Here is a 12,557-nt window from a genome sequence, read left to right as displayed (position 1 = left end):
CTGACAAACCTGATCCCGATTTCAACAGATGTGTCTGGTATCGAGAAGTACTCACAGAAGGGACAGTTTTCTAACTGCTTCTTTTGTCGTTGTCTCAGTATGTGCTATTGTGCCATGCATGCTTCCTGCTGCTAATAGGGAAATAATTCAGGGAATTGAGGTTTTTCGTTGTTCTGTCTGGTGCATCAGCTCTAAAGTTGCCTGTCTTTCACTTCTCTCTCAGACGAGTCACCTGCTGCACTGACGCCTGGCGGTGTTCCTGGTGAGGCTGGGATCAGAGCAGCAGGGAAAACAACTCCACTTACAGCGTGTACAGTGCAGGCGGTGTTACGGTGCAATGGCATTTTTGGAAACCTAAATCAGACCATTCCCCGTGTGTGGTTCATCCAGTACCTGTAGTCTGATAATCAGTGCAAGCCCATATTTTCAGCCTGACATCTGGCAGAGTTTTAAACATGGATATTGAACTGAGTTGGAATTTTCCTTACAAAACGAATTTTGCTAGGAAAATATCTGTTAGGCGAGATCTTTCTCCATACCCTCTAATGTGGATGGAGGTCTCGTCTGGGACCTCCGAGAACTTTCTCGGAAGGAGAAGCTGGGAAAGCTGCTGCTGCTGCTGGGAATTATGCGGCAGTCCGGGGAGAGCTGCGGGGTAGGAGTGTCATGTAACTGGATGCCCAGCAGCTCGGCTGCTTTTCTAGGAAGCAGGGACGTGCGGAGGCTCCGCTCGGCTCTGCCACTGTGAGTGACAAGCAGCTGAACAGCTCCATCCAGAGAGGAGTCCGCACCAGAGCAACGCGCAGCCGGCGCGGGGCTGCCCGCAGAGGCAGGGGTCCCTGCTGCTCCTCCGGGGGGTGACGCGCCCCTGCCCGTGCTCCCTTCTGCCCCGACTGTTTGCAACACGTCGTCGGAAGAGTCGGCATTGGAGAGCTGAGCAAGGCTCTCCAGGCTGGGCACTGTGCTCCCGGGCAGCGGGGCACACCGCAGAGCGCACCCGTGCCCACGGCGGTGGGGTGAGGGCTGCGGGCTGCCAGGGCTGGTCCCCCGGCACCGTGGTGGCACCCGGGGCTCGGCACCTCGCCTGGCCTCGCCCCACCTGGCCTCGCACGGCCGGGCAAGCTGGAGGGCGCAGCCCCCCCAGCACAGAGTAAGGAGCACTGGCCCAGCACCGCACACTTGTGCTCTGCCGGCACCAAGCCGGAGGAGTTGCCGCACCTCGATCTGCGGAGCCGGCAGCGAAATTTCGTTGCCAATAGGTACCCCGGAGCCCTATCGGGCACGGAGCGGTTAAGAGGTACACAAAAAAAGCCTGTCTGTCCTCATTAGGGGCAAGCTGAGCGCAGTCTATCCCTGCTTTAATGCAGTGATCCAATTAACCTCCAGCCAGAATTAAAGCGACCTTGGACCGGCCGGGTGACCCGCCGCGTAACGGTGCTGCCTCCGGGCGAGCCCCCGGGGCTGAGCGGCTGCAGCGGCTGCTCCCGTGGGCCGGGGGTGAACGCGGGACCCCGACGGCCCCTCAGCGCCTGCACCGGGCGGGCTCCGGGGTCTGCGCCGCCACCGCTCGTTCCGCAGCGGTTTCTGTTTACAGCATGATGCATTTGAGCCCGAACGCATTAGGTGCATTATTCATTGGGTACATTTGTCAGAACATGCATGTGTATAAAGAACTAATGATCCATATTAAATTAATGACGCTATAAAAAAGAAAAATACCCCATACATGCAGTTTATGACGGCAACTCCAGACTTTGATAAACCATGGAAAAGACCTAATCAGATGAAGCATTGGACTGTTCCGTCTCCAAAATTACATTTCTTGAAATGCGCTTGTACACAATGTTGGTTTTATTAAAACAAATTAATTCAGTCATTAAGGAATCATACGGCAAGTGTCTCATAAGTCAAGACCTCCAGTGTAACAAATTGATTAAATGACTGTGTAATAGTCTCTTTAAACAAATCTAGTGTAACAAGTTAATAGATCTGCTCAATTACCATGCTGGGGTGATGAGGATGCGGGCGACTCATTAAACGCGGGATAGTGGGGGGGGGGGGGAGGGGGAGGGATGAGAGGTGCAGGATGGGGTCCCGGTCCGGTCCCGGGCAGGGTCGGGGGCGATCTGCTGCCCTGCTGCAATTTCGGTGGGTGCCCGCTGCCCGCCGTGCCCCCGCGCTGCAGTCGTGGGGTAGTTTGTCTGCTGTGCCCCTGCCTTACAATGGTCGCTGCAATTCGCGGGCACCGGGGCTGGTCGGGAATTTCAATTCCCCCGGGCTGAACGAAGCCGAGCACCCGGTGGTGAACCCCCCGAGCAATTCGCCTCTGGCCCCACACCCCTGCTGGGGCCGCGCCGCAGCAGCTAGGAGCAGCCTCGGATCCTGCTCCCCCCGACTGCCCGCGACCCCCGGCCCTGTCCCCGGCCCGGCCCCAGGGGAGAAGGCAGCAGACGGCGGCAGGGTGCGTGTTTAATCGCTTTATCTGGGTGGGCTCAGGAACAGAAAGTGCATTACACGGAACGGGGCGTGCACGGGGCTCTTCTCTTTACAAACCGAATCTTTTTAATATAAATTAATAAATGTTAAGACGCTATATCACGATATGTCATCGTTATCGGCTTAAAAAAAGCAAACAATTTACATTCTATAGTATTCCGTATGATACAAAACAAAACACACCTTAAATTCAATTACAGCAACTAAATGAATTTTATATTTTGACCGAAAGTGGTTGTGACGATTCGCACCAGCTACTTGTCCACGCGCTGGCTTCTCCCTTCTCCCTTTTTTCGTTTCACTCTCTGCTGCTCGCCAGGGAGCGGAGCCGCGCCGGGGCCGGGAGCGCTCTGCTCGCCAGGAGCCGACCCCCGGCGGGGCCGGGACCCAAGGACACCGAGACACCGTGGCACCCGGGCAGCCCCGCCGCTCCCCTCCGTGCCGCTCGGCGCCTGGATAGTCGCAGTCCTCCGTGCTCTGCCCCCGGCCTCCCGCCGGCCACGGGGCGCGCAGAGTCTACAAAAATAATCTGTACATCTCCGAGATCGGTGGCGGGCGCGGGGCTAGGCCGAGGCCTCCCCCTCGGACGGGGGCGGCAGCAGCCCCCCGCCGCCCGGCTTGTGTTTCTTGAGCAACTGCGCGATCTTCTCGTCGTCCGAGTTGGGGTCCAGCGGCTTGTTGTAGTCGTCATCCTCCTCCTCGTTCTCCGAGGCGTCCTTCAGCCGCTCCGTCTCCGAGTCCTGCTTCTTCTTGGCCGTCGCCATCTCGGCCGCGTGCTTCTTCCGCCACTTGGTGCGCCGGTTCTGGAACCAGACCTGCAGCCACCGCCTCAGCCCCGGCACCCTAACCCGGACCCCCCCAGGCGCCCCCCGCCCGCCTCACCTTGACCTGGCTCTCGGTCATTCCCAGCGAGTAGGCCAGCCGGGCGCGCTCCGGGCCCGCCAGGTACTTGGTCTGCTCGAACGTCTTCTCCAGGGCGAAAATCTGCTGGCCAGAAAAAGTGGGTCGGGTATGTTTTCTCTTCCCGTCCTTATCCAGCAAAATCGAGCCTTGGTCTGGCGGGGCGAGAGGAGAGAGAGGCACGCGCGGGGGCGCGGCGTTAACGCGGGGCCGGGAGCAGGACCGGCAGCGGGACCAGGGTGCGGGGCTGGGGGCCGGGGGTCGGGGTCGGGGTGCGGTACTTACGGGGCGCACAGGCCAGGCGGGCGTCCCTCCAGGGTGGCCCCTGCACCACGCCGGGCCAGAAGATGGGCGTGCGGCCCGGCAACTCGGCCAGCGGCTTTGGGTAGCGCCCGGCGGCCACGGCGGCGGCGGCGGCGGCGGCGGCGGGGCTGAAGTAGAGGGCGGGCGGCGGCGGCGGAGGCGGCGGCGGCGGGGGAGGGCTGAGGCTGCCGAAGCGGGGCAGCCCGGCCAGCAGTCCGGCGGGCGCCGCCGACGATGCAGAGGGCGCGGCGGATGAGAGCGCGGCGCCCGGCAGGGGCACCGAGGGCCGGCTCAGGATGTCGTTGATGCCGTGCGGCGTGGCGGCTGAGAGCTGCGGCGGCGCCGGGAGCCCCCCGGGGCCGGGGCCGGGGCCGGGGCCGGGGCCGGGGCCGGGGCCGGGGCCCACGCCCGGCGCCTTGAGGCCGGGCGAGCCGAGCGGCGGTGAGGGCGAGGCGGAGGCCGGCGAGGCGGACGAAGCGGAGGCCGAAGAGGCGGGCCCGGCGGGCAGCGGGTACGCGGGGTACAGCGGCGCCTTCATCTCGGCCATGCTGTGCAGGGCGGCCAGCGGCGGGCTGCCCAGCAGGAAGGCGCCCTGCCGGGGCGCGCCGTCCGCCTGCCCCAGCGCCAGCATCCCCGCGCCGCCCCGGCCGCAGCCGCGGCCGGACCTAGCGCCGCGGGGCCCCGATGGCCGGCATCCAGCCCGGGCCGCCCGCCGCCCCTAGCGGGGAGCTCCGCGCCCCAGCGCCGCCCCGCCGGGCATCGGGGCCGCGCCGCAGGGTGTGCGCCGGCGGAGCGCGGCTCAAGGCGCCGCGGGGGCCCTGCCCGCCGCCCCCTCGTCCTCCTCGGCGCCCCGCATCCCTCCCTCCCGCCCGCCCCCGGCCCGGCCCGGCCCGGCTCGGCTCGGCTCGGCTCGGCGCGGTGCTGCGGGTGCGGCTCGGGGCGCACTGCCGCGCCGCCCCGCTCCCTGCCTCCTTTACGGGGGCACGGCCGGCAGCGGGCGCGGCGGCGGCGGCGGCGGGCGGGGGCGGGGCGGCGGCCGGACCTGCCCACCGGGCCCTGCCGGGACGGGCCGGGACGGGCCGGGACGGGGCCGCCGTGCGCTCCGCCCTGACAGCCCGTGGCGGCTCGGCTGGCCCTGCTGCTCCCCTCTTCTTCTCCCCTCTTCTCCTCTCCTCTCTTCCCCTTCTCTTTTCCTGTCTTCTCCTCCTCTTCTCTTCTCTTCTCTTCTCTTCTCTTCTCTTCTCTTCTCTTCTCTTCTCTTCTCTTCTCTTCTCTTCTCTTCTCTTCTCTTCTCTTCTCTTCTCTTCTCTTCTCTTCTCTTCTCTTCTCTTCTCTTCTCTTCTCTTCTCTTCTCTTCTCCTCCACGATTTTTTTCCTTCTTTTCCTTTTCCTCTTTCTTCTTTTCGTTTTTTGTTCTTTTATTTTTCTTTCCCTTTTACTTTTTCCTTTTCGTTTTCTTTTGCCTTCTATTCTTTTTCCTTTTCGTTTTCTTTTTTCTTTTAATTTCATTTTCTTTTTTCATTTTCTTATCCTTTTTTTTTCCATTTTCCTGTTATTTTTTTCTTTCCCTTTCTTTATTCCTTTGCCTTTTTCTTTTTTACTTTTTCGTTTCATTTTTTTTCCTTTCATTTTCGTTATTTTTTCCGTTTTCTTTTCCGTTTTCCTTTATTTTTCCTTTTCGTTTTTTCTTTTCCTTCCATTTTTTCCTATTCTTTTATTTGTCTTTTTCTTTTTTCTTTTTTACTTTTCTTTCGTTTTCCTTTTTATTTTCGTTTCTCTTTCCGTTTTCCTTTTTTCCTTTTTCCTTCCTTTCCCTTTTTTCTGTTTTTTTGGGCTTTTTCTTTTCTCTACGTTTGTCTTTCCTTTACACTTTTTGTTTTCTACTTGTCTTTGTCTGTTTCCTTGTCTTTTTTCGTTTCTTTCTGGTTTTACTTTTTCCTTCCTTTTTTTTTTTTTTTTTTTTCCCTCTTCTTTTTGCCTTTACTTTTTTTTTTTTTTCTCTTTTGAAATCCTTTCCTCTGCCTTCTTTAAATTTCTCCCTGGTGATTTCGTTTCTCCCCCCGTGCCCGGTCCCGGCCACTCGGAGTGGGGCCGGAGCGGCGGCCGCCTTCTGCCCGCGGCGTGGCCTCCCCTCGGCGGGGCCTCCCTCCCGCTGCCTCCAGCCCCCGGGTCCTGCCGAGAGACGGGGCAGGGGCAGGGGCAGGGGCAGGGGGCAGTGAGCGGAGCGGGGCAAGGCGGCGGCAGGGAGAGGGAGGAAAGGGGAGGACGGAGGCGCCGCGGCTGGAGCAGCGGCCGTCCCGCCGGGCAGGGACCCCTCTCCTGGCACGGCACGGCTTGGCACGGCACGGCACGGCTGGGCTCGGTCATTTGCTGTTTTCCTGCGGTGCCGGTCGCGAGTGCAGGTGCCTGAGGGGTGCCGCACGCCAGGAGGGAGCGGATGCTGCGCGGAGTCGTTGCTTTGTTCAGCAGATAAAGTACACCGCCGGTACCGTGTGTGACCCGGTGCGAGCGAGCGGCCGGCTACTTTCTGCAAGAGATGGACGGGGACTTCGAGGCCGTTTTGTTGTAGCAACGCTGAAAAGGAGCCGAGTCGTTTGCTGTCCGCCCTAGGCTGGGGAGAGGAGCTGAGCCAGGAAATCCTAATGTTCTTCTGGGTGCTAATTCCAACTCTTAATCAAGATCTGATTACCAAAAAGGAAGGCAGAGCATAAAAATGCTATAAAGATTGAAAAATGTTCACTCTCGCCCATAATTCAAGCTGCAAATGTGTCCATTATGACATCCGCTAGAGCAGAAGAATTGTGATGTTGTAAGATTCTCTGCAGCAGACTTCTGCCAAGTCTGGCGAATAACCTGGGTCCGTGGGCTAGCTCTGTGACACGGGGGTACTCTCATTCTCTTTCTGCTTCTTCAGAAACACGGGATAGTTGAGGAACAGTAAAAGCTAATTAAAAATAGTTAATAGGTCAATCACACTCGGTCTTATATTTATCTAATGCGGAACAGTGATTCTTTAGTGAAGTATTACCGGAGCCAAGAAATGAATCAGGCGTTTAATGGAGATGTGGAAACAGAAATTTCTTGTAAGACTACAAAACTGTAAGCCAATAATACACTAAAATATAATAAAATTATAATTAAAATTCCACGCACGAAACGCCACCCTCTGAGTCCTCTCTCACTGGGCGATAAAACCGAGGCAAAGCCGGCCAGAAAACGTTTCGGGAGCCGGCACTTTCGGTACCGGTCAGAGGTACCGTCTGCAGCCTTGCCCCGGCGCGCCCGGCTCCGGCGGCAGCCCAAGCGAAAGGCGTCGCTGCATGGTGACCCGGCTGCGGGCCCCCTCGGGGAAATGTCCCCGCGGGCTGCACCGGCACCCCCAGGAGACCTTCTCCTTTGCCTCTTTCGGCCTGAACGGCCCCCCGAGGGCTGGCCCTGGGAGCTGGTGGGGGGCTCAGGGGGCGATGCGGCGGCGGTGCCGCACAGCTCGGGAGGCGCCGTGCTCGGGTGCAGACCTCTGGGGAGCACCGTACGCGGCACGGACGCCCCCGTTTCTTTCCTTACCACGGGGGCAGCAAGCGTTTTGGGCTTCCCGAAGTACAGCCCTCTCTGCCTCTCCTCCGTGCCGAGGACAGCCGGGGGGCTTGGTGGAGACGCCGGCCTCAGAGCGACACCGCTCTGCATTACTCGCTCAGCCCGACCGCGCCGGGGTCGGTTCTGTGGGCAGCAGCCTCACGCTGCCAGCCGGGGACAGATTCTGAGACCTGTGCCCTTCCCGGGGTTCCGTGTCACTCCCGAGGACGCCTCACTGTTGCTTTGCTGCTGTGGCGCCGTGCTCCCCGCATCGCGGCCGGAGCAGTGCCTCCCATTTGTGCCGAAGCGCATCCAGAATAACGGTGGCAGGAATTTGCACCGGAGGCCGAGGTTTTGGTGAGATCGAGAGGAAGCAGAACCTGCTCCACTTTGCGACAAGCGTTGCAAGGAGCAGCATGTCCCTGGGGGTTCCTTCATGGCAGCCGCTGCCTCAGTGTTTCTTTTCTTAAACGTGGTGCAGAAATATATTTACAACTCCTGAGTCGTGCAAAATGTTTTTCTCCTTTCTGGAGTGTGGAAAATGTGTGGTGCTGCAGCAGAATAGTTACTTTTACTTTTTGTTTGTTATCGTTGGTCCGGACTGATCCCTGCCTGGGGGAAAGCCAGGAAGCTAGGATTAAAGAGAAGCTGTGTCCTCAGTCCCGCAGCATATGAAGGGTTTCTTGGCACTCTCCTGTTTGTGTGCTCCTGCCCGGTGCCAGTGGGCAGCGCAGCTAGCAACTGGGTGCCCAGGCACTGCGGGGGTACACAGAAAACTTCTTTCCCTTGGTGGGCTTGCAGGTGCCATGGCTCGTCCTCTCTGTTCACTGAAGTAGAGAGCGCAGCCAGGGGCTGCTGCTGGCGTGCCCACGGTGACCCACAGCATGGTCACATTGGAGTGACCCGCTCTGCATCCAGGTGGCACTGGGGAACCCTAACAGGGACGGGGTGCACGCAGAGGGTTAGGCCCAGACAATGGGGCTCGGCTGGAGCAGTGTTCTGGATTGGTGATTGTGCCTGGTCCTCATTTATCATCTGGCCCCCCTAAAAGCAAGCCAAAGTAGCCTCAGCTACTTTTGAGCTTTGAGCTTTGCTCAAAAGCAAGCCAAAGCGAAGCCTCAGTACAAACAATGGTTTTGTAAATTTATTATGAAAAACAGTTATGTATTAACAACAACAATAAAAAGTAAATAAATAAATAAACACTGTATTGGTACTGGCCTAGGAAACCACTGCAGAAACCTGCAGGTAACAGTCATGCAGACTCATATGCGTCATGGGCCACGTGTGTAAGAGCCCTAGTATTCGATCTCTGCCATTTCTCTTTGTCCAGCTGCTGTGTTCCCAAGTCAATTTTGGTTGCTTTGCACTGCAGTTCATTGTGCAGAACATCCAGTCACATGGCAAGCATGCATGCAAGGCACAGGTAGAGGATGGAGGCACCAACACAGGCCCTACAGGAGGCACCAGCTGTCCCCCCGCGGGCCAGCCACCCCCCAGGCATGTTCCCCACCACCACTCCCCACGGGTCTGGACACAGCTCTGGAGTTCATGTCTGTGCTGCCTCCATGCAGATTACCAGGTACGCATCAGGGTGAAAACTAATGTCTGACTGTACTTTGGATTCACATTAACAACAAAACTGTATGGAAATTTAACTGGCATTGCTGGAGCTATTGTGCAGTTTGTTTCACTCTGAGAGGAAAACGAGTGTACAGTAGGCCATCTCTGGGCATCGATCTTTACACAGCCCCCATGGAAATCAGCAGAGAGCACTCTGCTTAGAAATTGTTGGCACAGGGTTGTCCGGTGTCAGGGAACTGGAAATCGTTAAATTGATTATCTAAACTGGGGGGGGGGGGGGGGGGGGGGGGAGGAGAGGAAGTGGCGGCAGCAGCTATCATTATGTGCATATTTGTATGATTTTTATAAAATCTTATTTCATCATTTTCCATCACATCGAAGGCTGACGGGGCTGCATTGATTTGAACATTCAAGCTAAAGCAAAAAAAATAATAATAATAAAAAAAAAAAATTAGTCGCAGCAGCAGACTCTGTAAGGTTACTTCTGTGTGCGTTGTTTTTTGTTATTTTTTAAGAAAAGATTGTGCTTCCTTCGTTAAGCAGCACCAGCTGCTTCCAGTGGCGGGAGGACACCCCCGCCTCCGTGGGGCTGCGGGGCTGCTGCCCCGTCCTTGTTCTCGCAGCTCCACCTAGCGAGCTGTCACCAGCCGCTCTGCTCTTGGCTCGTGTGCTTCCGTCTCTGGTTTTCCGAGTTGAGAGTCCTGCGTTTTCCTTGCCTTTAATGTGTGCTGCGCACGGACTGCTCTGGTAAAGCTTTTACTTCCCCCTTGGTGTTATAAATCATCTCTGGTCTGGAGGTGAGCTGTGAGAGCCGGCTCCTGACCGCTTGTGGTCGTTAGAGGTCCCAGGGTGCTTTTTGCAACAATAACGTAGTTAATTCTTCTGCCTGGCCGCGCTCCAGCTCCGGCACCCCACTGCCTCTCTTCCCACTCTGTTCGGCTCCCATCGGGCCACATCTTTACTGGAGTGCAGCAATTTTTCCCCAGAAAGGCTACTGTAAAGGGGATATGTTACATCACAGGATGTTGTACATAGTGCATCGTGCAGATATCTACTACTATCTCTGTACCCTGCATGCAAGGGAGGATTTAACGGAGGATGCAGCTCTATTAGTGCACAAGGTGATTCTCCTGCCCTGTGCCAGCAGGAGCTGCTGTGCCACAAGGCAAGGGGCAAGAGCTCTTGCTCCTGGCCAGGGCAGGGGCGGCAGGGGTGCAGCATCGCTTCCCCACGCCTTGCTGGAGTTGCAGGAGGCAGCTTCTGCTCTTGTCCCTGTGACATGGGGCACTATCCAGCCCTGCAGACCCCGGGGCACCATATCATCCCCAACGGCTGTGTCAACTTTTGTTATGTAGGCCAGACCCGTGCTGCAGAGGTGTGATGGGGAAGGCAGAGAGAACTCTGGGGGGCTTGGGAGCTGCCAAGGGAGGCAGGGAGACAGATGTTCTGATTGCTCTGTAATAAGACAGATCTTAGTAGAGAAGGGTTGTTCCATGTTTTGTGTTTTCTCCTGTACTAAAAAGCCTGTTGCCAGAAGGAGCACTTTCCTAGCCCACCTCAGTTTGCAGTGGCATTGCCAACAGTTCCTGGGATACAATACACTTCTGTGACCTGCCGTGCAGAGAAATCTGCTATTTTGTACACATTTCTTGGTGACCTCTACGGGCTCCTGCTTCTCTTCAACTTCATCCTTTCCTTCTAATTTCTCATCACCACTGGTGTCAGTAGCAGTCATGTTCTGCAGATGGCACGAGCTGCTCATGGTGCTCAGGAGAGGGCAGCAGGGAATGCCGTGGCTGGAATACCATGCCCAAGGTACCTGCACACAGGTTATCAATGCCTTCCTGTTGCGAGATAGCTTCTGCCACTGACAGCTTTGGTTAGCTGTCGTGGTGCCATGAGGGATGCCATACAGAAAGCACCTTCTGAGCATGTGGGTACAGCAGCTGGCTGAAAGAGAGTCTTCTTGTGCTGGCAAATGGTGGGTCTCAGGTGGTGCCTTTACTTTGCAATTGCATGGAAAAAGCACTGCATCAGAGAGTTCATGAGCTGGAAAGTACAGTTCTTGACTCCTCTTGTCTGGGCTCTGCAGTGCAGGCTGCAGGTATGTGGACAGCTGTCCTGCATGACAGCAGAAGTGGTAGAAACCCATTTGGCATGGTGGCCCTCTATCCACATCTAGCTCTCACTCTTCCTGCCTGAGGACCAGCTGCCCCCGAGGGAGCTGGAAAACTTTGGGGGCAGAGCCAGTGCTGTCCCAGCTGCACCCCATCCTTTGGAGGGGGCCCGCTCCTCCTCCCCCCTCAGCTCAGAGCAAGGCCTGATCGGTGCTTGCTTCCCCAGCCTGCTTTGCAGGTGGGGCTCCCTGCAGAAGTTCTTTTCAGGATGGAGCGCTTTCCCACAACTGCCTCTCCAGAACTCCAGAAGGTAAGGCAAAGAGGCAGACGGCTTGCAGCCAGTTGTCCCTGTGTGCTGGTGACTTCCAGGGCATAGAAGTGAGGTCAGGAGCAGGAGTGCTGTGGTGTAATGACATGAGTCATTAGTCAGGATTTGCTGAGGGGCTTTCTACCCCAATCCTGGCAGCTTAACACAGAAGAGCCTCAGGTCTCTGTCTTTGTAGTTTGCATTGTGTTTTCATGGCTGTTTGGGGCGAGGCACTTGTCTCAGTCCGTATCCTCCTAGTAAACAGCTCAGAGTCCTATATAGTGTGGTTCCATTTCACAGGATCTGGAGAAAGGTGACAAAGATAGCAAAAGGCATAACTGGTTAATAATTGCTAGTGTCTTTTTATGACTATGCCAGTGGAAGATTACTGCCAGGAAACTCCCAGAAGTGCATGTGTAGGAGCACCGTTGTGAAGCACAGAAAGTGCATAGATCTGAGGATTGCCACAGCAAAATGACAGCAAACCAGGACTTCACAGGGCCGCCTTTCCAGATCAGGAGTTTTTGTCATTTTTTATCATTTGCCTTAGTTGCATCCTGCCGACTGCTTGCCACTTATAATATACACTCTGAGCATGCCATAAGGCTCTCTCTGTCCCTTGAGATAAGGTAATAAGATGATATCGCTGGCAAAAGAGGGTGATATTTCACAAACTGCTGAAAATTAATGCTGATATGCCTCCTCATACCCTGCATCAGCCTTTCCTATGAACTGAAAAGTAAGAGGGAGGGCAGTACTGAAGTTCAAATAAATGAGATGGCGTAAAGCATTGGGAAAGGAGGATGAGAAGGACAGGACAAAATCAAGTGCCAGAGAGCACAGACAAGCGTGAGCTGTGCTTGGTGCTCTGCAAATCCAGCAAACGGTAACCAGTTCATGTGGAAGTGCCATGCTGGCCAGAGGGTGGGAGAAGCTGCTGCCAAAACTGTAGAACTGTTATTCCCCTGGTGTAAGAAAGAGGCAAAACACTGCTGGAAACAGGGCCTGGGCTGCTACCCAGCACAGGAGGCAGTGTGTCTGCTGCAAACAGAAGTGGTGCTGGCTGCTCACCACGTGCTGAGAGAGGCTGTGCCCCCAGTGCTTGGCTACACGAAGAAAAGCTGTGTGCCTGAGCAGAGGCTGAGAAGATGAAGCTGGCCTACCAAAAACACATAAAGAGTGAACTTTCTCCAAAAGCTTTAGGCTGAACTCAGCAGAAAACAGCTCTTTCCATCCGTGCTACATTTCATGGGCCAGCTTCTCTGGCAGGTATCTGC

The 12,557-nt window shown here is 56.3% G+C and overlaps 1 protein-coding gene across 1 annotated transcript; it reads right to left on the bottom strand.

Moving 5' to 3' along the window:
* Nucleotides 1–2,465: 2,465 nt before the first annotated feature.
* Nucleotides 2,466–4,330, bottom strand: NKX6-1 (NK6 homeobox 1). Its single transcript, XM_032187052.1, has 3 exons — nucleotides 3,682–4,330; nucleotides 3,379–3,551; nucleotides 2,466–3,311 (listed from the first exon to the last, which is right to left on the bottom strand). Exons 1-3 carry the CDS (start codon nucleotides 4,328–4,330, stop codon nucleotides 3,060–3,062), a joined length of 1,074 nt encoding a protein of 357 aa, XP_032042943.1. The 3' UTR covers nucleotides 2,466–3,059.
* Between the last annotated feature and the right edge of the window lie 8,227 nt (nucleotides 4,331–12,557).

This window comes from Aythya fuligula, chromosome 4 (genome assembly GCF_009819795.1).
Source record: "Aythya fuligula isolate bAytFul2 chromosome 4, bAytFul2.pri, whole genome shotgun sequence".
NCBI classification, from domain to species: Eukaryota; Metazoa; Chordata; class Aves; order Anseriformes; family Anatidae; genus Aythya; species Aythya fuligula.
This window is presented reverse-complemented; position numbering and strand designations above follow the sequence as displayed.

What these genes read in the sequence shown, in the direction of transcription:
- NKX6-1 (XM_032187052.1), bottom strand. Translation starts at nt 4,330, where the DNA reads ATGCTGGCGCTGGGGCAGGCGGACGGCGCGCCCCGGCAGGGCGCCTTC. An exon ending in CCGCCTGGCCTGTGCGCCCC is followed by an intron (nt 3,552 to 3,681) that starts GTAAGTACCGCA and finishes TCGCCCCGCCAG; the next exon opens with ACCAAGGCTCGATTTTGCTG. An exon ending in TGACCGAGAGCCAGGTCAAG is followed by an intron (nt 3,312 to 3,378) that starts GTGAGGCGGGCG and finishes CGGTGGCTGCAG; the next exon opens with GTCTGGTTCCAGAACCGGCG.